The sequence below is a fragment of the Pseudonaja textilis genome, chromosome 1, assembly GCF_049901715.1.
Source record: "Pseudonaja textilis isolate UNSWEBS1 chromosome 1, rPseTex1.2, whole genome shotgun sequence".
NCBI classification, from domain to species: domain Eukaryota; kingdom Metazoa; phylum Chordata; class Lepidosauria; order Squamata; family Elapidae; genus Pseudonaja; species Pseudonaja textilis.
This window is the reverse complement of record NC_141990.1, coordinates 88,846,620-88,870,729: the sequence shown is the minus strand read 5'-3', so window position 1 is coordinate 88,870,729 and position 24,110 is coordinate 88,846,620. Positions and strand designations below refer to the sequence as shown.

General features: G+C 39.8%; 1 protein-coding gene across 2 annotated transcripts; it reads right to left on the bottom strand.

Annotated features, from left to right (window-relative positions):
* SLC2A12 (solute carrier family 2 member 12) lies at positions 1–20,868 on the bottom strand. 2 transcript variants are annotated; one of them, XM_026705525.2, is made up of 5 exons: positions 20,483–20,868; positions 7,787–9,112; positions 3,766–3,888; positions 2,877–3,009; positions 1–452 (listed from the first exon to the last, which is right to left on the bottom strand). In XM_026705525.2, exons 1-5 carry the CDS (start codon positions 20,583–20,585, stop codon positions 347–349), a joined length of 1,791 nt encoding a protein of 596 aa, XP_026561310.1. In that variant the 5' UTR covers positions 20,586–20,868; the 3' UTR covers positions 1–346. The 2 variants fall into 2 exon arrangements, with proteins under 2 accessions (XP_026561310.1, XP_087796816.1); XM_087940690.1 differs by lacking the exon at positions 20,483–20,868 and adding an exon at positions 17,636–17,753.
* Positions 20,869–24,110: the final 3,242 nt, after the last annotated feature.

Below are 24,110 nucleotides of genomic sequence, written 5' to 3'. Positions count from 1 at the left end.
TGAACATGACTAAAATATTTTACTCTCTTAAAAGAGAAGTTTGCACACATTTCTCATGTTTGTATGAATGGCTGCATGGTGTTCATGTTTTTTTTTTATTATTTATTTCCATAGAAATATCCTTACAGTTTGACAGCTCTGTGTTTAAAATGTGCAAATTCATTATTCTGTAACGTTCACCGATCAAAAAGTCCTCGAAAACAAAAATCAGAGAAAGCTAATTTAGAGGAAGATGCTAAAGGATTCAGATGTAGCAGCAGGATTTCTATGAATTCTACCATGTTGCCCATTACGAAAACCAATTCTTCTGGTCTTAAGTGACTCAAGCATCTGCCTCTGCTTCTGCCTAGAAGAACTGTTCATTGGTGCTTTTATTAGAAAGTTCTATAGCTGAACCGATCAGTTGGTCTTGCCGCTGGCCCATCCAACAAAAAGGATTCTTGGCATGCTTTCTGAAAAAGAGGAAACATTTTCAGCACAATCTTTAACATAAGGTTCGGCCTTTACTCCTAAACACACAAGTTCTCAAACTCCGGGATATTGTGACCCTCTAAAATGCTTAAATGAATTTGTGTGACACTCTTTTACAGTCTTACCTTCCCTTTGTTCTAAAGCAGCTTTTTCCTAGGGGATGTCAAACTGGCTCCCCGTTGCAAAGTTGCTTTCTGCAAGAAGTTCAATGCCCAGGCTGCCTGGAGTGAATACGTACATTCATTACCAGGATACATCAAATCCAGGAAAAGTTGTCCCTGGAGGATCTGTGGCAGTTCGCCGTGGCCAACTTGCCACAACGAACTCACCATGGCTAACTTGCCATGACCCACTGGCCGCGTCCGGCTCACTGCAGGACAACTCACCATGGCCATCTCACTGCAGGACAAGAGTTACACTAATACCAAAGAAATGGTGGAATAGAATCATTAAAGAAAGGATGCAAAGGAGGGGCTGAATGAAATGTGAATGACAAAAATTAAAATATTTTTTAATTTACTTTAAATAATCAAATACAATTGTTAAATTGTCCCGCAGTGAGTTGTCCCACGGCAAGTTGGCTGTGGCGAGTTGGCCATGGTGAGTTAGCAGTGGCAAATTGGCCACAGCGAGTTGGCTGTGGCAAGTTGTCCCATTCTGTCCCTGGAAGAGGATAGAAATGAAGACTCTGCCAAGTTGTCTTGGGCAGTGGTCAACAGCAGGTTCAGATCTTGCAAGAGCTGCTGGTATGGAGTCAAAGAAGAGGAGCGCAGCACTGAGGTCTCATGCATGGTCTGGTCCAGCCAGAGTGGGAGTATGACACACACACACACACACACACACACACACAACTCACTTGCAACCCCCAGTTTGGGAAGCTTTGCTTTGAGACCCTACGTTCCAACTTGGACAGAAAAATGTACCTGTACATATTACCAAACTCTCTGTCCTGCCTGATTTTATTTAAGACTCTTCTATATTAAAAAAAAAAATCAACAGGAACTAGAATGGACCAAAGCATCAGGAATCAATTTCCAGCAATACTTTTATTTCCATTAATGTTTCTGAACCCCACGTATATCTCAGAAAAATTCTTAAAAAATAAAATGATGGGTGGCTACAGTTTTGCTTGCTTTCTGGTATATAGGCCATAGTGGGTGTGACCAACTATTTTGCAAAAGTGCAAATAGGCTTTCAAAATTCCAGAAGTGTTCAATGGGCCAAAAATGTTGGGTAGCAGTTGGGATTAGCTTTGTTTTTTTGTTCTTTCCCATGCTATGTCAACAGCTCAGAAGTTATTAAATGGAATATTTCTGTCATGATAAGCTTCACATTCCTTTTCAAAAGAATATTGATATACTGTATACCCAACAACTTTCCTCAAACTGGTACATGTTGATATTGGGTATTTCAATTTCCAAAATATCTAGTCAGCGCAATCTTTGTACAGAATACTTCTTGATACGTTTAAGATTTTAAATAGAAGATCTAAAAAAGTCATTTTTATCTATGCAAGTAAATTCTAAAATCACTAGTATACATATTCACATGCTTTGCTTGACTAAGATAAAACCGTTTGCTCTCTACTCCTTTTAAACTTGTGAAGACTTTGTATTTAAGTTTTTGCAAGGGACTCACTGCCATGCACATGCCAGGCTGATGAAGAGCATCAAATTCTTTAAGTTCAGTGCTTACATTTCTTGCTTAAAGCAGGGCTAGTCACACCACTGCAGCTGTTATTTCCCTAGCTTCCAGTTGAAATTAAAGGTATCATATTGTTCTGTGATATGCTGATCTAAGTGTCTTTTATGACATGTCCAACCGAGGCTTCTGTACACATAATTTTCAAGCACTGAATATTATGTCTACAGAAGCTTTCTGAAAGTATTGAACTAGGCTTCCTGCAAACAAAATGACTTCTGCTATCTCTGAAGGCCAAATATGCTGCTTCCACAACCTAACTTGCGCTGTTGAAAGAAATTAAGAGTGTCTCACACAACCCTACTTTCTACAAATGTTAAAACTACAAACCTAAAAAAACAATCCATCAAAAATAGCAGCTAAAATAATAATATCTTTGCATCAATGCTGCTATTAAGACATTGTCTTAGGTTTTCAAAGAGGCCTATTTGAATGGCACCTTCTCTCATATTGTTTTATAAACATGGACAGAAAAGTTATGAGCACAATGGAGAACTCCCAGGTTTGGAAATTTGGGCAGTGACGGCATGCTTGCATAACTTGTGCGGGTAGCTGGCAACTCTGTTACTCTTAATCTGACATTATTTCCTATTACTGCACACTCAACAAATGAAATTTTGGGGCCAATTGTGATCATTAAGTCAAGAACTACCTGTAATACACTTGCATATAAACAATATATGTGCAGATTGCTTTGTACTTACTGTTTTGACAGTTCCATGGATATTTGCTCTAAAGAATATCCTTTTGTCTCTGGTATACAGATAATGAAAAAAGCTAATGATGCTAGGCTCATCAGGGCATAAATGAAACATATCCAGGGTAAGCCAAGTAAATCTAAAAAGAATAAAAATTGTTTGACTCAGATACTTTAGGGACACAAATTCTTAGACAAGCAATCTGAGGTCACTCAAAATTTGCTGTAACATACACATCTTAGTACACAGAATAACCGCAACAACGAAACCAGCTCAACATTGAAAAATGCTCAACAAACATTGTAGAAGTTTCATTTTCAACGTATAGAAATTACTAGCTTACAAAACAAAATCTTATAGCAGATACTAGAAAGGATATTATGAAATATTTAAAAATACTACTCAATTGTCCATTTCCTTGGACATAACAGGTAATGACTATTTTCCTTCTTTTACTTTATTTTCATTCTAGGAGTGATTTTGTTATATAATACTAAAAATATCCTTCTGTCTACAGAAATCCTGTAGTCCAAGGGTCTCCAACCGTGGCAACTTTAAGATTTGTGGACTTCAATTCCCAGAATTCCTCAGCCAGCAAAGCTGGCTGAGAAATTCTGGGAGTGGAAGTCCACAGGTCTTAAAGTTACCACGGTTGGAGACCCCTGCTCTAATCCAACTCCTTGCCTAAGAGCAGGAATCCTCATCCTATCTCAGACAAGTGGTTGTCCACACTTTGCTTAAAAACCTCCAGCAATGAAGCATCCACAACTGTTTGGCCTTTCCCAGTTTCCTGGAATTCTGCTCAAATATGCATCAATTCACTACATGTTTAAAGGATTACCCCAAGAGGAGAAAAAGGGCTGACTATGTAATTCCCCAGCCACAGCGGACTTACTTGTTATAGTCAAAAATGTTGATGAGATAAGGAGATTAACCCCCCAATTGATGCTTGACGTGAAAGCAATTGCTCTTCCTCTGATCCCTCCAGGAAATATTTCACTTAACACCAACCACGACACTGAAATAATAAAAAAAAATCAGTTAGCTAGTCAAGTTTCACACTTCACATTTCATAGTTCCATTAAATTCTGGATTCTCAACTATAGCAGAGGTTCTAGAAGCAGCAGAAGTATGAGACCCATAGATAATAAAAATGGAAGGTTTATTTTAGAAAAATAAAATAAAAAAGTCACATAAATGATCCATTAAAAAAAAACAGCATTTCATCCAAACACAAAATGCTTGGATACTGTGATTAAAATATAAAAATAAAGCAGCTTATAGTCTCCATGTAATAAACAATGGGTTTTTTGTTCTAGGTCTTAAACAACAACCTGACTTTCTCCTGTTTGGGCCTTGAAACTCCATTCTAAGCTGACTTACATAAAATGACCTTGAAGGACTTCCCAAGTAGGCATGGAGACCAAATGAAAGTATTCTGATTTATCGTCCCTGTTGACTTAACTGAATTAGTTACATCTGCTGATCAGGAACAATAGTTCTTTTCTAAGCATGTATCTGGGACACTCATTTAATTTTATTTCGGATGTTAAACAATGCCATCATAATGCTTGGTTGCATAGTTGCAATCTAAATAAATGATTACCCTCTTCCCCATTTCCATTGTTTTTACCTGTTTTGAGTCACCCAGGGTCACTTAGATGGGATGGGTGGCCATAACAGATTGATATGGTTGGTCACATAGTCGGCCAGATATATAGACTAGATCTGGTATTTTCTAGATCAGGTATTATCAAGTCCTACTTCCCTACATTCTACCTATCAAGTCCTTCCCAAGGACCAGGATAGGTAGATGTTGTTGTTTATTAAACTTAGCACACAAGCTGTTCCAAGTAAAGCTGCCTTCTGCAATTGATGGTGATTTTGTCAATGCCAATTGTGTTCAAATAGTCCTCCAGATTTTTAGAAATCATTATTATCTAATCTTCCTTAACTGAGGAACAGTAACATCTCAAAATTAGCTACCTTTAAGTTAAGCTCCTAAATGGCATGTCAACTTCGAACCGAATTTGGCGCAGCCATCCTTCTCTTCCTCAGTTGTCACACAGAGGGGAAGGGGAGGAGGATGGGAGGCATTACTAGACACAACAAAGAGCTTTCTCATGAGAAGTGACGTCATCTCTACTGGAAACCGATAAGGCTGGGGAAGGGGTTCCTGGAGAGCCCGCCAATTAACCCAACTGGCCAGTGTGACCTGTGACACTTGGGGATGAGGTTATTTCCTACTTTAATTATACTGAAACCGCGGGAAAGAGTTTTCCATCAAAGCTGTGCTGATACGATGTATTCAATAAACAGGACATTTGAGAAGAAGCCAACTCTCAGAGTTCTGATTTGATTGGGTTTATTAGTCGGAGCCTTGACAAATAGGTAGTTGCCAAATAAAGATCTCAATCTTAAGAAGGCAGCCAAGATCCATTCACTTGCTCTTGCTCCCATACCATTCTACCACTTTTGAGGCTTCTCCTCCTTGCTCTGCTCTGAGGAAAAGTTCTTGTGCAGAAAGAGGGGGCATGAAAAAGTGAGAGGCCCCATACAGTAGCCATAAGCACAGTCCAGGTCTCTAGAAATTCAAGTACAGCTTTGGTTTGGAATGAGGCAATATTATAAAAAGAAAGTAGACTACAACAATGCCCCATCCTGGTCTGTGGCTTTGATTCATTGTCACTGAGCATTTGAAGCAAGTAATCCTACCAACATCATGTACTAAAAGCAGCAAAGTTGATGATAGTACACTTTTTCACATCTATTATTCAGAACAGGGCAAGCCTGTTCTTGTCTGGTTTTCAGCAGCCTTCCTTGGAGATGGAGACTGTTTCTTTCACATTGATAGAATTATTAATAATTGTGATTCAGGCATTTCTCAAAATAGTGAAAGGAAGGATTTACTCAATGTTGGATATTCAAGCTACCATCCTATTCATTACATCTAATCTGCTAAAGGTTTGAAGAAATAACAGACAGACAATTTAAGTTTTCATCCCACCTGATGCTCTGAAATACCACAATGGAATCAAAAGATAAATGAAGCAAAAGGGATTTTAGGAAATCTGAGCCACAGAGGCCAAAAAATTACTAATAATTACAAACAATGGGAATTCTTCATTTTTGAGAGTATTGATGTATGCATTTGTTAGCTGCTAATAATTTAGAATAACCCAGACTAAAATAGAAAGCAGAAAAGAGCTGCTGGATTTAATTTAATCACATTTAAGAATGCAAAACCGATTTTAAAAGCTCTCTTATTCCTTTTACTTTTTATGTAATACAAACAAGAACAAAACTGGTCAGCTGCCCATTTGTTTATCATGGTTTTTACAAGGCAAAAAGAGCTTTCTATTAAAAACAGTCAATGTCTTTTTAAAAGCCTAGTTGGCTTCAGGCATAACCCTGAATCATAAACCATAAACTACAAACCACAATATTTTAGTGTTACATTATTTTCAAATAGATCCCATAATGGCTTATTATGATGTGTGCACCAGCCACCGGTATCATTTTTTCACCTTGTTTTCCACAATCTTCCTTGAAGTCAGCCTAGTTCCCTGCCCTATCTAAATTCTATTTATTTTGGTTGATATATTTTAAATAAAAAAATATAATAATGCTATATAATACAGAGCATCAATTCATTTGATACCTTTTTTTCCAAAATGCCTTTGGCACAACATAGCCCATCCCTAGGTCAATAAAAGGTAAATGGCTGCAGCCCAATCTTTGATTAGAAGCTTATCCCCTTAACCTGAGACAAAGCAATGGTACACTGAGGTTAAGCACATTCTCCAGGAGTTAGAGGAAATAATGGGGTACGATATCACCAGCCTGTTTTCAAATAAATGGATGTTTTGTGACCAGCTATGTTCATGATGGCAACCATTCTCTGAATTGATCCAAGGTAACCTCTCAAAACATATTCTTAAACTATAAAATAAAATGTATCCTCCAACCTAAAAGTATTGTTTACTAACGAGACAGACACTGTAGCAGAATAAGATTTGGAGCTTTGGCAACTCTAAGATGTGTGACTTCATCTCCCAGAATTCCCCAGCCAGCCAGGCTGGGAAACATTGACCTAGTGAATCCAACTGCTTGCAAACAAATCTATTTCCTACAGCAGGGGTTCTCAATCTTTTGTTCAACATAGACCCCTTTTAAATACCTTTTGTAGTTACGAACAACCTAGACTTAACTCAAGACTTAAATCATAACACTTTTTCAAACCTTTGCAGACCCTCTATGACAGTGGTGGCTAACCTTTTTGGGCTCCTGTGCCAAAAACTACGCACACACTTGAGCAATCCCTCCCACCACACCGCTCCCTTACCTGCACTGTGCCTTTCAGCTGATTTTTGGCCGGTTTGAGGCCTTTTTCGGCCTCCCAGAAGCTTGAGGAAAGCCTCTGCAGGCTGAATAATAGGCCCATTTCGTCACTTCCAGTATTTCCAGAAATATAGAAAGTGATGAAATGGGCCTGTTTTTCAGCCTCCAAAGGCTGCAGAGGCTTCCCTCGAGCCTCTGGGAGGCTGAAAAAGGCTTCAAACAGGCCGAAAATCAGCTGGGAGGTGCACACATACGCAGTGAGGTAAGTTTGGCTGGGGCTCACGTGCCGGCACAAATGGCTCTGCGTGCCACCTGTGCCATAGGTTCACGATCACAGCCCTATGACATTGCACACACACACCGGGGTCTATGCATCACCACTGTCCTAGACATCATACTGTCTTGGCAGAGCATATGCACCAAAGACAAATTCCTTGTGTGTCCAATCACACTTGGCCAATAAAGAATTCTGTTCTGTTCTGTTCTGTTCTATTCTAGTGACTTCAACCCAAGCATCTTAACACTACACCAAAATATGAGAGAAAAATATACAAAGCAATATATGTAATACTTACTTGGTCCAAGTCCTATGGAGAAAGCTGCAACATAAACCAGCAAGCTAGCCAAGGAGAGCCATTTCAGAAAGGGTTGCACCTTGGCCGATTCAACTGCAACCTGGGAGTCTGTATGCATTCTGACAAACGTTTTGTCTCCTACTAATGTTGTCCCGTTCTGATCCTCAGGGTCAGCAATTTCATCTTTCCACCACGAGGAACTTTTAACAGGTAAAGTTGTGCCAGCAAAACGTTCCTTAAAAGTTTCATTAGCGAAGGCTCCTGCTCCCTGAAACAGAATCTCTTCCATAGACTGGTTTTTACAGACAGTGGTGACATTCACATGTATATTTTGCATCACTAATCCTAAGGTGATCAATGACACCGACATAAGGGATGAGCCAATACAGAGAAATGTCTTGCTTCCTAAGTGGTCCACAAAAAGAATAGCTGGTACCGTACTGATCACTTTAACTACTCCAACCCCGGTTGAGGCCAAAGTAGCCGCTGCATTGCTCTGGAATCCAACTGATTTCAAAACAGTGGATGCATAAAACAAGATGTTGGGTTGCCCAGTTACTTGTACAAAAAAAACGAGAGTGACCCCTATCAGGAGCCGCGTTCTCATGTTGTCTTTGGAATGGAACAAATCCAGAAAATGATATTGGTGTTCATCTTTCAAGGAAGATTTGATCATGGTGAGTTCTTCGGTAGTGTCTTCGGTTGCCCTGAGTTTTCCAAGTACTTTACTAGCAGCTTCATCGAAACCTTTCATAACCAGAAAACGAGGACTGGGCAGAAGAAAATATAAAGCAACTATCTGTAAAACCCCCAGTGGAATAACAAGGCCGAACATGTACTTCCAGCCATGAGAAACATTAGCAAAGGCATAATTGGAAACGTAGGCAAAGAGAATGCCCATAACAATCATGAATTCATTTAAAGACACAAGCAAACCTCTTCTGTGCTGCGGGGCAATCTCTGCGATATACACACATGTCGCAGTTGAAGAAAGGGAAACAGAAACCCCTATCACAATCCGTCCTGCTATAAGTAGTCCATAGGAGGCAAAAACGATCAGAATTAGACTGCCCACAACTAGTAAAGCAGATGACAACATAATGGTAAATCGCCTCCCATATTTGTCTATCAGGATTCCACTAGTTACTGAAGCTAATAAGGCACCAACAAGAACTATGCTTACAATAATTTCTTGTTGTCGGCACGAAAGTGTTAGGAGGCTAGTTAGCTGAAGAAGAGCTCCAGAGATAACTGCAAGCTCATATCCCATCAAAAATCCACTGATGGCAGCAATGATAGATGACAGGAGAGTGAGCATTCCACAACCTGGAATTAAAGGATATGAGAAAAATCAATTTAGTTTTTTTGCATCAGTAAATATATCTTAGAAACCATACTTTTCTATGACGCTCCAGCAGTTAAGATGGAGAATTATATAAAAAGAATTTTAAATAGATTAACTATTTTTATTTCAAAAACCAGAATGCTGCTGTACAGTGGTGGAATTCAATTTTTTTTACTACCGGTTATGTGGGCATGGCTTGGTGGGCATGGCAGGGGAAGGATACTGTAAACTCCAGTCAGAGGTGTTATTTGCTGGTTCTCCAAACTACTCAAAATTCCCGCTATCAGTTCTCCAGAACTGGTCAGAATCTGCTGAATACCACCCTCTGCTGCTGTAGGAGCCCAGATAATTAAGAATTGACTAAGGAAATAGTTAGTCATGGGCAAGCTATGTCAGTTTTCTGAATCCAGAATGGAACCAAGGTCTGCTGATGAGTGGAGTCCTACCAAGTATCATATATTTTTGTCATCAACAACAATTCCATGACAGAATGGGCTGGTTAGGAGTTGAAGTGGTGTATTCACAACATAACATCTTTGATCTCCATAATTAATTTTTTTAAAAGAATTTTCCACAAGGTTTTTTTCATCCTTTAGATTTAAGATTCAGGAAAGGACCTAGGTTAACTATACTAGAATTGCTAAACTGCAACATGAATTCACATGAAGTTCCAATTGAAATAATGTAGCACTGTAAAATTGTTCAGATAATAACTCCCACACTATTTATTTGCATTTGGTTTTGGTTTTTTAACAAGGAAATCACAACACATCGCAGAAAAGACATCATAGATGAGGCATACAAACACATTGTATAAAACCTATCCACATGAGAGATTGCAGATTATTATTCCATCTCTCTCTCTCTCTCTCTCTCTCTCTCTGTATATATATATATATATATATATATATACATACACATTTAAGATCTCAATCTATATCTATACACACACACACATTGTATCTGTGTGTGTATGTGTAAAGTTTAACTCATGCAGACTGTCTTGTAAGTCTTAGGTTTGTATTATTTATGATTTAAATTTTTACCTTAAGTTTCCCCTAAGACACATTTTAATAATTTAAGTTGGTCTTTCCAAGGACTAGAATGTGTGTTCCATTAATTGCACTGTTGTTAAATAGTGCGCCCAGGATCAAATACAGATCACCATGTTCATCATTAAGGAGAAGGAAGAGATTGAGACACTCCTTATTTTCAGAATAATCACTGAAAACAGGTAATAGAAGTTGATTAGCTTTCCATGAACCATTACAATTTATTTTTAAGTAGGTAGTTATTTAAGACAGAGTCTGTACTCTTTGCTAGGCATTCTGTCTAAGATGTGTTACAAAGACATTGGCTCCCAAGTCTATTTTAATGATTAATTTCCTTAGATTTCCTTTTACTTGGTCTTTTTAAATTATTTCATGCTACATTTCACTTTATTTTTGTTAGTCATAAAAAACTGTACCAGTCAATACATAAACCTGAACAGTAATTGCAAAAAGTATTTTTACTTAATATTGAGAACCATTTTTAAGTGTGTATCCATTACACTAAAAACAAATTACTTTTTTATTTCTCATACTACCTGTTATTATAATTGCATATTTTATTAGCTATAAATTCAACATTTGACACTATTCTGAAATGGCTTATTTATTAATTAAATAAGTTATATGCTGTTCATGTCACCATAGCGATTCATAGTGATTAAAAAATAGTTTACAGAAATAACCCCAGTAATATAACACATGCCCAATATCTAAAAATCATTCCATTTTCAGTCAAATAAAGAACTAACAGATAATCAGAGTTGGAAGAGACCTTATAGGTCATCTAGTCCACCCCCACCCCACCCAAGCGGGAGACCCTACAGGCCTACACCATTTCTGACAAATGGCAGTCCAATCTCTTCTTGAAAGTCTCAAGTGATGGCGCTCCCACAACTTCCCAGGGCAAGCTGTTCCATTGGTTGATTGTTCTCACTGTCAGAAAGTTTCTCCTTATTTCCAGGTTAAATCTCTCCTTGTTCAGTTTCCATCCACTATTCCTTGTCTGGCCTACAGGCACTTTAGAAAATAGATTGACCCCTTCCTCTCTGTGGCAGCCCTTCAAATATTGGAAGACTGCTATCATGTCTCCCCGGTCCTAGTAGAACAAAGAAAGATGGAACCTGATTGTCGTGCAAATAACATGACCCTGGTGCCATGTAGAGCTATATAAGTGATGACAACACCTTTTAATTGTACTCAGAAACCCAATGGAAGGCAACACAGTTTTGGGGTTTTTTAATGAACATATTCCAAAACACCCAAAGCTGCCAAATCACTGCATGAAACCTTTTTCATAGATGGTCCTTAATGGAACTACAACATTAGAAAAGTTGCTGGTGTAGCAATGTTCTTACTTGCATTGTCACTGCATTGTCACGACTATTTCCCCTTCGCAAAACCGGGCGTGGGTGTGGCCAGCACGTGACGCATCCGGACCATGCACTGCAAGTTTGACAGCCCTGCTCTATGGCATTCAAAATTCTATGAGCAAGAGATCTCTAGTTTGGTCTGGAGCTTATGGCCCCAGACTACAAACCAAGACACTGTAAGTTCTAGACCCATCTTAGGCAGGGTAACTTTGGACCAATCCCACTCTCTCAGCCCATGATATCAGGCTCAGGTGACAAGCTGGTTAGACTTGTTACAACCAATGGATCAACACTCCACTGAAAAAAATAGATCCTGCACTTGCTGGAAAATACCAGGAAGAAAAAAAAAGCAGAAGTTCTGTTAGAAGTTCTAAAAAGTTCTATGGTATAAGAAAAAATTGCTGGTGTAGCAATGTATTGTCTGGATTCTCTTTCTCACCTCTCTGCTTGCTGCTGCCAACTATTTCATCATAGATGGGAAAGCATATGATTTGGCTAGGTGAATCATGCTCTGGGATAAGAAAAGCCACCAATCAGGAAACAGGGTGGAAAATTGTAATTGCCTATTCAGTCTAATGAGACCGTGAATAACTAATGGAGAAAATGGAGATCACCAGAGACTGTTGTTTTTTGGCTTAGTCAGGTAAATGAAAAATTAATGATGGATAACTGGCACATATTTCAGTCAAGGTAATCAAGAAAATAAAATAAAATTTATATTTCAAAGTAGCATAAAAATAATCTATATATAGCATCCAGATTAGGGCATACAGTATACTATTCTCCAAGTGATTCTAATATTTAGGAGTGGGAAGTATAGACGAATGACAAACATTTGGAAACTCATATGAGAAGAAAGTGAAGGTGATGATGTCTAAAATGCTACTATGAAAATAAGAAAAACATAATCTGGCATGATTCCAGTTTCCCATACATGTTACTTTATTAAAATCCACACATAATGCAATTTATTTATTTCATTAAATGCATTATAGCGGCCATTTCCAGCACACTACTCATACTCTTTGTCACTCTTTTTTAGGACGGCTGAGTTACAAAGGACCTTTCCTTTACAAGCAGATTTTTGATGAAAAACAACATCATCTTCTTAGAATTATATGAAGCCTTATGATTCCAGAGGTGGTATTCAGCAGGTTCTGACCAGTTCTGAAGAACCGGTATAAGAAATTTTGAGTAGTTCGGAGAACTGGCAATCTCTGACTTGCCCCGCCCCCATCTATTCTCTGCCTCCCGAGTCCCAGCTGATTGGCTGGGTCTTTTTTTGTTGCCCTGCACAGGAGAACGGAGCTGGAAAGCAGGTTAGTGGGGTGGGGAGAGAATGGGAATTTTACAGTATCCTTCCCCTGCCACACCACCAGCCACACCATGCCGACCAAGCCACACCCACAGAACCAGTAGTAAAAAAATTTAAATCCTACCACTGTATGATTCATCACAAGATTTAATGCCTGCTTCTTTTAGTAGCATTATTAGAAGTTTACTAATATCTAAGCAATAAATTTTAAATGAAGGTACTTGCATTTGTTCTTGTACAAGCATGTTTACTTGCCCAGGCTTGGATTTTACGTTTAGATTTCCATTTTACATTTAGAATTCGGCCTTCCCCAACGCACAAACATCTACTGCATAGCTTTCTAAAAGTATGCACTTCAGAGACCAAAATGGCAAAAGGTTCTCCAGGACATGATCTAAATCTAAATGTCTTAAATGCACAGCAACAGAATTGTCCAAAATATTGTGTTGCTTACACTGTTTATACTATTCCTCCCCTATTTGCTTTCTCTTTCTCCAGGACACAGGTAATTTCAAGGACATTTGTGGTTTGAATGATCAGAGGTAGAATTCTGGTTCTTCCAACTTTTGTACAAGCAGAAGCTTTTCTAAACTTTTTAGCAGTTTACTAACATCTAAGCAATAAATTTAAATATGAAGGCACTTGAATTTGTTCTTGCACAAGCATGTTTAATTGCCTAGGCTGACTTGCACTAGTTTGGATTTTACAATTAGATTTACCTTTTACATTTAGAACTTAACCTTCCCCAATACACCTATACTTGAATAGCTTTCTGAAAATATACACTTTAGACCAGGGGTCGCCAATCTTTTTGACTTCAGGGACTACCAAACTCATAATTTTAAATCCCGCATACCACTAATATGAATTTTGACTGATGGTGGCTTGGTGACGTTGATGGGAAAGTCGGTCCCATATTCCAGAACTGCAGTAGACACAGGACTGGCCCTTTGGTCATCCTGGAGCAGCTGCTCCTCCACCTGGGTGCACCTGCCTGCCATGGACTGGAGGAGCTGCTCTGGGATGATCAAAGGGCCAGTCATGACCACTGCAGCTGTGGAATATGGGACTGACTTTGCCACCAACATCAGCAAGCCATCCCGGGGTAGATTTCCCTCCCCTGCTGTTGGTCTTACCTTCCAGTTCCAGCTCGCGTGGCTCTACTCAAGGTAAGATTTGCGCTCAGCCAAAGGGTGGTGGCCAGCGGGTGGGTGGCCCATGTGGGTGGTGCAGCCTGGATTAATTGCTTTGGAGGGGTGCTTTGGGGGTGGCATTTCTCTGCGGACCACCAAAATTTTCTCATGGACCACCAGTGGTCCCCGGCCCACCAGTTGGTGACCACTGCTTTAGAGACCCAAGTGTGAAAAGGTTTTCCTGGACATAATCTAAATTTCTTAAACACAGAGTAACATAATTGTCCCAACTGCTGTGTTGCTTACACTATTAATACTATTCCTCCCTTTTTTGCTCTCTCTTCCCTAGGACACAGGTATTTTCAAGAGTTAGTTTAAGAAAGTTTCAAAGGTAGAATTAAACATGTTCTTTAACAAATCAGAGCTGGTATATTATCTTTGGTTCAGGGGATGGGGGCTGTTTACCCATGTATTTTTATATAAGAACTACAAAAGCACTTGGGTAGTTTGTTATTTCTCCCTTCAGGAGAGAAAAGCAATGGTCACAGAACACTCAATGTTTCTCCACAAACCTGTGAGATTGGTTGGGTAAAGAAAGACTGACTGGTCAATGTCACTCCATGAGCTTTCATGGGTGACAAAAGACTGGATTTCTTTAGTGCCTATCCAACATGTTCAGGAATGACTACAGGAATGACACTGAGAATAAGCGAAATGCTTATTCTCAGTGTCATTCCTGTAGTCATTCCTGAACATGTAGCATAAAAGTAGCATAAAAAGAATGAATGTATAGCATCTGGGGCACACTACTCAGCAAGTAGTTCTAACAGTAGTTCTTCTTAGGAGTGAGAGTTATAGGCAAATGACAAAACTTTGGAAATTCATGGAAGAAGAAACTGAAAGGGATGATGTCTAAAAGGCTACGATGCAAATAAGAAAAACATAATCTGGTATGGTTCCAGTTTCCCATACATGTTAGTTCATTACAATTAGCACATTTTATTTCTTTCATTAAATGCATTACAGCTGCCAACTCCAGCAGACTTTACTCAAAATGATAACTTCTTATCTGGTACTACAGAATTAAGCACTTAGAAATTAAGTAAGTGCAAAGAAAATTGATTATTTATTTATAATTTAAATTTCTGCCCAATTCAACACTGACTCCAAGTGCTATACTAATTAACATTACATGAACTGTTTGACACATGTTCTTAGGACAGCTGAATTATAAAGGACCTGAGCCATCTCCTTTCCTTTTCCCCCACAATCCTGTGTGGTTGGTTGGGCTAAGAAAGACAGAATAGAGTGGAGTGGAGTAGAACGGAATGGAACAGAACAGAACAGAACAGAACAGAACAGAACAGAACAAAACAAACAGAACAGATAAATGGTTGTCCAATCCCTTCTTAAAAATTTCCAGTGTTGGAGCATTCATAACTTCTGGAGGCAAGTTGTTCTACTAATTAATTGTTCTGTCAGGAAATTTCTTCTTAGTTCTAGGTTGCTTCTCTCTTTGATTAGTTTCCATCCATTGCTTCTTGTCCTGCCCTCAGGTGCTTTACAGAATAGCTTGACTCCCTCTTCTTTGTGGCAACCCATGAAATACTGGAACACCGCTATCACGTCACCCCTAGTCCTTCTTTTCATTAAACTAGACGTACCCAATTCCTGGCTGACCAATGTCAGTCAATGAGCTTTCATGGCTGACAGAAGACTGGATCTCTTTAGTGCCTGTCCCACACGTTCACCACCACATGAATGACCCCGAGAAGAAGCATTTCTTGTATATTTCATAGTGAAGAAATGCATATAACATATGAAGAAAGAGGGGGATGTAGAGACGTCAACCTTAAATTACTCAGCTGCATTACTGCCAATGAATTCAGGTTAATGAACAACATGCTCCTAAGATAACATCTTGCTTCACTTCCCAGTGAGGCTAGAATGCTTCTACTCCACCTGCTGTTCCAACGTTCCAATGAAGAGGGAGAACTCAATAAACTGTGGCAGCTACTTTGCGTTTTTGTCCTACCTACTCCTGCTCACTACGTTATACAAATGGCTTTCAGAAGAAGAAAAAAAAACTACATGGGGCTACTATGAAAAGTATCCAAGAGCTTCAACTGGTAAAAAAAAAAATGTGGTAAATTTGTACATTTTACATTGCAATTTCATTGTACACATGTTGTACACTGACAATAAATTTTTGATTTGATTTGCAGGCAAACTTGTGTTCCCAAAGAATGCTACCTGAGATGCACTGAGTACTAGTCTGCTTCCAGGTTCAATTCAAGGTGTTGGTTATAGCCCTTAAACCTGTATATGGTATGGGGCAGGGTTACCTATGGAACCATCTTCATCTCGTCACATCAGCCTATCCCACCCACTCAGACAGGGATAGTATTCTGTGGATCTTGTCAACCAAAGAATTCTGACTGGTGGGGTCTAGGAAGAAATCTTTCCCTGCTGTGCCCTCACCTTGTGGAACACTCCCGCACCCTCCAGAGGTGATGCAGGCCCCCACTTTCTTGACCTTCCGTAAAGGTGTAAAAACATGGCTCTATGCCCTTGCTTCAGGTGTGTAGAGGAACCTTCAGCCATAGGGTGGGTTAGCTCCCTGAAAGTGCTCCCTAACTTTTAACATTCCTTGCCTCTTTTAAATTTTATATACCATGTTATGCTTTTAATATTTTACCGTACACCACCCAGAGTCCCTCTGTGAGAGAGCTGGGTGGTTCTTAAATATGATAAATAAGGGAAATTTACAGAACTTTAATGTTGATTAACTTCTAACTTGCTAACCTGAATAGCACGCATATATCAACAATGTACTGTGTGTACATTATGTCGTCTTATATCAATATAATATTAACAGTCTCAGGCAGGCAGTATGGTCAGGTGCATTTGAACTCAGAGATTTGAATTAATGGTCGACAAAAGGAAGACAACAGAAATAGAGCAAAATGAACGAGAAGGAAGAAGTAGAAAACAGCACAAAAAGAAATACTAGGAAGAAATGGAATGCAATGGATGCAATGCAATGCAATCCAATCAACTTTCACTTTGAAGATCTACAAACATTGACATTCTTTTAATCAAAATATAAGCCATTGATGAAAAGTCTAAAAAATGTGATTTAATTATACTGTAAAGCCTTTCTAGGCATTCTTTCCTAATATAAATTATGAACAACGTAACAGTGTTTTTTATAGTAGATGCAGCAAATTTAAAAGATAAAGGGTTTTTACAAAATACTCACATTCATGTGTATATGTGCATATGTGTGCATGCATTATATGTATGTGTATGTATCTATGTATGCTTATGTGTGTATGTATATACATCCAACTATTTGCATAATTAATATCTACATACTTCTTTCTGCAGCCATATATGGTCACTGGGGATGAGGAGCCTTTGAAATGATCCAAAATCTAGCCAATTAATGTTGCAGATATATGAAAGAAGCCATTTTCGGAACATCATTTTATTACATTATCAATGGGGGATTTTCAGGGGGGGAAACCAGTTATTTTACATATAACTGGATATAAGGTACTGAATAATCTAAATCTAATCCACATTTAGACCATTATCAACCAACACAATTTTTACCTCTACCCAAACCTACCATCTGAGAATGTCATTCTGGGACAGATGCTGCGGCCCTCAAATTCAGAACGGTCAATATCCATTGTGTTGACTGTGTGATGTCTCTTTAAGTGAGAACAACGGATATCTGCCAGTTGTCGAATACAATGTTTCTCAACCTTAGCAACAATATGCTGGCTGTGGAATTCTGGGAGTTGAAGTCCACACATCCTAGGTTTGCCCAGGTTTGCTTTACTTATTTCTCACCTTTATTATTTTTACAAATACCTCAAGGCAGATAACATATCCAACATTTCTTCCTCCATCTATTTTCCTCACAACAACCACCCTGTGGTAGTGAGCTTGGTTGAGAGTATGTGACTGGCCAAAAGGCCATTAATTTATGGCTAAGGCAGGACTTGTACTTACAGTCTCCTTAACCACTAGGCCAAACTGGCTCTCAAGCTGGTTGAGAAACACTGGTCTAATGAAAGAATACCATAAGCCACAACAAACCTGACCCATTCAATATATGGGTCCCATTCCCTCCCATTACCAGAATGCTGTTATCAAACAAAGCAAAGGACTGACATGGCCCCCATCAAAAACACTTGCTAGGGAAGCGAGCTTGGCAGCTTCAGGGTTTGAGGTGAGATGGGAAGTACGTTAAGAGATGTTAAGAGATGGAGGCAATGAAGACATGGGACCTTTTCAGGTAGGGATCCCTGAACTCTGGAGATGGTCACTAACACCAAAAGTAAAGGCTTCACAGGAATAGGTGGCACTTCTTCAGGGGAGCGCTCCTGTTCCATATTTGCTGCCAATTGGATCACGCCCCTGGAACGCTCCTGACTTTGTTTAAGATTAGAGCGAGTACTCCCTCTGTTAGGGTGACTTCTGTGTTAGTCTGGCAACAGTCAAAGGAGGTATAGGACATTTGGCAGCTCCGTGTCTGGGTTGTTTACAACGGAAGAAGGTAAACACCGCTCGACCTCTTTGAGGAGGCAGTTGTTTTAGCTCCCAATAATCCCCTCCGACTATTACTTCCAACCTCACTCTGTCCTTTAAGCCGACGTAACCCAGAATCCAGTTGGGGGAGATTGGGGGTGGGGGTTTTTTGGTGCTAATTACAGTTAGTTCTCGACTTACAACCATTCAGTGACCGTTCAAAGTCACAATGGCATTGAAAATAGTGACTTATGACCATTCCTCACACTTAACCACGGCTGCAGCATCTCCATGATCATACGATCAAAATTAAGATACTGGACAACTGACTCATATTTATATTCTGAGGTCATGGGATCATTTTCTGTGATCTTCTGTCAAGGAAAGTCAATGCGGGAGCCAGATTCACTTAATAATAATGTCACTAACTTAACAACTGTGGCAAGAAAAGTCGCTAAATGGGGCAAAACTCACTTAAGAACTGTCTTGCTTAACAGTAGAAATTTGGAACTCAATTGTCATCGTATGTCGAGGACTACCTGTGTACTTGCTCCTTCTGTTAATCTCCTATGCCATTTTCCATGAAATTCTACTCCCTGCTTACTTAAAAGGAGGGGGCTGATCCTGCCCATGTTCTTTCCTCAATTAACTAATCTAGCAAGTAGTCAAGGTTAATCAACCATACCCATTAGTCCTTATCTCGTACCAACACAAGTTCTCTTCCAACCTCCCACATTCCTTGCTGCAGGCTTTTAAGAGAGGGCATTTGATGAATTCACTGGCTAGAACAGAAGTGCTTCCTAAAAGGATTTGTGTGTGTATTGAAAACAGTCATCTGCACAAGCCATTCCAAGTATCTCAGCTGTCATGTGAAAGTTAAATCCTTAGCATCAGCACATTGTGAATCCACCCCATGTAGCTCTTTTGTGTTACTTTTGGAAATCTGCAAAAGACCCAAGGAGGCATAAACAAAATGGAACAATAATGACATTGCAATCTTAAGGGTTTTTGAAAACACAGATGATACCAGTCTTGCTGTGCTCTGAAATCAGAGCCAGAATCATCATCAAACATTTGGAAAGACAACCATAGTCAGATGAAGAATTGAAGCTTCAAGAGAGGCAGGTGTTGTTTTCATGGTGTACTGCAAAGAGCACAACAGTCATTCTAGGTTATAATAAATCTTGCAATAAGTTTGGGTACCTTGTCTGTCCAATTAAACCAGGAAATAAAATAGGTGCAAGATAAACAACCTGCCCTCACATGCAAACTGATGCAAAGGCCATTCATTGTTCAAGGATCAAAGTGCTGTAGCAGAAGGAGACTTAACTGGACCAGGAAAAACTGCATTAAAACTGTATTAAAAAAACTGTATTAAAACCTATTGTTTAAATGAGAGCGAGTTGATATACATAGCGATTAAGACTTCAGGCTAGAAATTGGGGGGCTTGCATTCTAGTGCTGCCTCAGACACTAAGCCAGCTAGCGAACTTCAGCCAGTCACTCTCCTTCAACCAGAGGCAGGAGGCAATGGCAAACTACTTTTGAAATCATGCCAAGAAAACCGCAGGGATTTTCCTGGAAATCATTAGAAATCAAGACTGATTCCAAGGCGCACACCCTGCCTGTCTTTGCTCAGTTTTATACACACCACACAGAAATGCTACCAAACTAAAATAGAACAAGCAGAATTCTTTCTCCTTCTGCCTCCTCTGATCGCCAAATGTACATATACCTATAGTGTAAACGTCCAGCACCTTTCTAAAAAAAGACAGGAATAAGAAAGTGGAGCTGACAAAACGATTGCAAAGTTTCCGAGATATTTTGTTTTGCCCCTCGTTGTTGTTCTGTTTCTTGAAACTGGAAAGTTACAGGCGCGCATTTTTCTGCATCTGTTAAGTCTGCAGGCATGACCGCAATCCGGATTCGGCTGTTTTACCTGTTTGAGCTGGAGGTTCGTGAAGGCTCGTGCATGCGGTACCCTCTTCTGTCTCGCTCTGGCTTTTCGGACGGAGGTCCTCCTTGTTCTGCCCGAGTAACATGGCTGGAGCCTGAAAAAGCTCAGGGGCCCTTCGAGACTCAGACGCCTTTACAGGAGGGCCGCCTTCGCCAGGCGCTCCAGACCGCGATGAGTCTCGCCTCCCTGCTCATGGCAGCAGGATGAAATCTGAAAGTTACTACAGCGATCCGCGAGTAACTTTTCTTTCCGCTACCGCAGGCTTTGCCCTTTTCGTTGACCCGGCCTGTTGCTATTCTGGCGGAGCCTATCAGCGGCGCGAAAGGGAGGGTTTTCCCCCCCCCCCCTCTTCTTCAGACGTATTGTTTTCGCTTTGAACAAATAGCTGAGAACCCGAAGAGGAGGAACGCGGAGCTCAGCCGAAGTTCTGGAGCTCCTCGTTCTAATTTAAGCTGTTTCTCCGCAAGGAGTATTTTACCCCGCTCCTATTTACTCCGTCCCCCCACCGCCGTGTGTTTGTGTGTGTGTGTTTTAAGAACTGAAGTACTTGCAGGGCCTACACAAACAAGCCAAACGAGCACACAGGGTACCCTCCGTACACAGGACCATTCTTTTTATACCTTTATTTTTAACCATTCTGAGCAATTAAAGAAATGAGGGAAAGAGTCTCCTAAGACAAATTCAATGCTTGTTGGTCTTGCTTCTTTTTTGTCCCTCCCCCCCCCCCCTTTTTTTCTGGGAATGAGGAGGAAGCAGAACCCTGGATATGTCTGAAAAGAAAAAAGGGGATGCTTATAAAGCCAGCTCGAAAATAGATTATTTCTATAAAAGTTTAAAGATGTTTTGCACAATCTTAGGATGTGGGTGTGCATAATGATTTTGGATTCAGCTGTCCTGCAGAAAGTACATGAGAATGTAGCATTACCTACGGTAAATTTAATAAATATATTAATCTCATGATGTTCTATTTAAGTAGCATCATTTCCTGAACAACCCTGTACAATTTCCTGTACAATTGTTTGGGTTCACACATAACCACTAAATTATAAACCAATTGGAGGATTACAGGATTACAAACCCCAGGGGTTGATTATATTGCACAAAGCAAAACCAGACTGCCTCAGTACAATGTGTCATCCTGCCAGTAATATTTTAAGTACTAAATTCCTGAACAGGTAATGCTGTAAATGTTGATCATGGCTTTATAAAGTGTGCCTTTAAAAAAAAAAGAACTATTCTAAATTTCAGTACGTGCATTCTGCTAGCTTTGAGGACAGTGGAAAACACAAAGTGGGGTTGTCTGTAAAAGTGAAAAAAGTCAAGAGGAGGGCCACGATTGTGTGGTTGAAGCTCTGTAGCTTTTCACACAGAGCATATAAAATGTGTATAAAAAGTGCGTATAAAAAGAAATGGGGATTTGATCATACCACTCCTGTCACTACCTTGACTTTTTGATAGAAGCACCCCTCAAGAGCTCCTGTCAAGAATGTTACCAGACTTCATTTAACTTAACATTTAAGCAGGGTAGACTATGATTCCATATTCATTCAGTGTTCTCTGCAGTGGAATTTATAGTAACAATCACCTGGTGAATGGCAGAAGTACTAAAATCAACAGAAAAGTGAGGAAAACCCAAAGCAAATGAGAAGCTTCAAAGATGCTTTTATTTTAAAGACAACTGGACTTTCTGGTTTCTCTTTAGGACATTTCACTTCCCATCCAAGAAGCTTCTTCAATTCTAACTAACTTGAGGGGCATGGAAGGCGTTTATACTCTCTTCAAACAGCCGGTCAACAGTCTGAGGGTTGTTGAAACTACCTTGGTGCTAATAATCTGTGTCCTCTCACATAGAATAGAATAACAGAGTTGGAAGGGACCTTGGAGGTCTTCTAGTCCAACCCCCTGCTTAGGCAGGATACCATTTCAGACAAATGGTTACCCAACATCTTCTTAAAAACTTCCAGTGTTGGAGCATTCACAACTTCTGGAGGCAAGTGGTTCCACTGATTAATTGTTCTAACTGTCAGGAAATTTCTCCTTAGTTCTGGATTGCTTCTCTCCTTGATTAGTTTCCATCCATGGCTTCTTGTCCTACCCACAGGTGCTTAGGAGAATAGCTTGACTCCCTCTTCTTTTTGGCAACCCCTGAGATATTGGAACATTGCTATCATGTCTCCCCTAGTCCTTCTTTTCACCAAACTAGACATACCCAGTTTCAGCAACCATTCTTTATATGTTTTAGTCTCCAGTCCCCTAACCATCTTTGTTGCTCTTCTCTGCATTCTAGAGTCTCAACATCTTTTTTTACATCATGGCGACCAAAACTGAATGCGGTATTCCAAGTGTAGCCTTACCAAGGCATTACAAAGTGGTATTAACATTTCACATGATCTTGATTCTGTTGCTCTGTTTATGCAGCCTAGAACTATGTTGGCTTTTTTGGCAGTTGCAGCAGACTGCTGGCTCATATTTAAATGATTGCCCACTAGGACTCCAAGATCCCTCTCACAGTTACTACTGTTGAGCAGGATGCCACATAAACTGTACCTGTGCATTTGATTTTTCTTGCCTAAATGTAGAGCCTTACTTTTAGATAGCACCCAGTGTTCAAGTCTGTCAAGATCCTTCTGTATCTCAAGCCTATCTTAGTAAGAACTGAAGAAGCTTCTTGGATGAGAACTGAAATATCTTAAAGAAAAAATCAGAAACTCCAAGTGCCTTTAAATAAAAGTGCCTTTGGGACAATTGTGACTGGGATGAAAGGGAACCTCTATAGAAAAACGAGTAGCTGTTCATCAAGAAGAACTTTAATTGTACTTCCAATGTGGTCTCATTATTTTCAAAGAGTAATTCAAAGGAAAGGTTCATCTATAAAATATTTTTCCCAATTCAACAATGGGACCTGTAATTTTTTTTAAAGTCAATATTTGTACTCAGATGCAACTTAGTCGTTTTCTTTCCTTCCCTACTTTCTGTACTGCAGGGTAGAACAGGAAAAAAAGTCACTACTGAAGGGCAAATGTTGCACTGTATAAAAAAAATGAAGACATCATTACATCTTCACTTCTTCAATTCATAACTACAATTGGGACCAGAATTTCCATTGCTAAGCAAAGCAACTGTTAAATAAATTGTGTTCAATTTTATGACCTTTCTTGACTCAGTTGTTAAGTGAATCACTGCAGTTGTTAATAATGTAGAAATTAAGTGAATGACTAGCTTCCCCCATTGACTTTGTTTTTCAGAAGTTGGCTGGGATGTTGCAAATCGTAATTACCAAAGGCGGGATGCTACCAGTTCGACCCAGTTCTGCCGAGCCGATAGCTCCGAAGATCAGTGGGGATTGAACCGTTTTGTTCCGATGATCAGCTGTTGGGCCCACCTGCCCGCCCAGGCTCCCATACTGACCTTTATTTCTTGCTTTTGAAGCGCGGCTGCTTTGTGCGGCACAGCAGATTGCTGCATGTCAACTATTGAAGACACAGGGAAAGTGCAGGATTGCACGAGGTGAGTCTGAAAGCCTCTGCATGTGCGCAAAGCATGCATTTGGCACGTGTGTGTGTGCAAAGTGTATGTACATGCACAAAGCATGCCCACCAAGCCACAGCCA

Bases quoted from the DNA above. Each gene is read 5' to 3' on its own strand.
- SLC2A12 (XM_026705525.2), bottom strand. From the start codon at position 20,585: ATGTTACTCGGGCAGAACAAGGAGGACCTCCGTCCGAAAAGCCAGAGC. The intron at 3,889-7,786 runs GTAAGTATTACA...TTATTATTTCAG, and splicing joins CTCCATAGGACTTGGACCAA to TGTCGTGGTTGGTGTTAAGT. The intron at 3,010-3,765 runs GTAAGTCCGCTG...TATTCTTTTTAG, and splicing joins AACATTTTTGACTATAACAA to ATTTACTTGGCTTACCCTGG.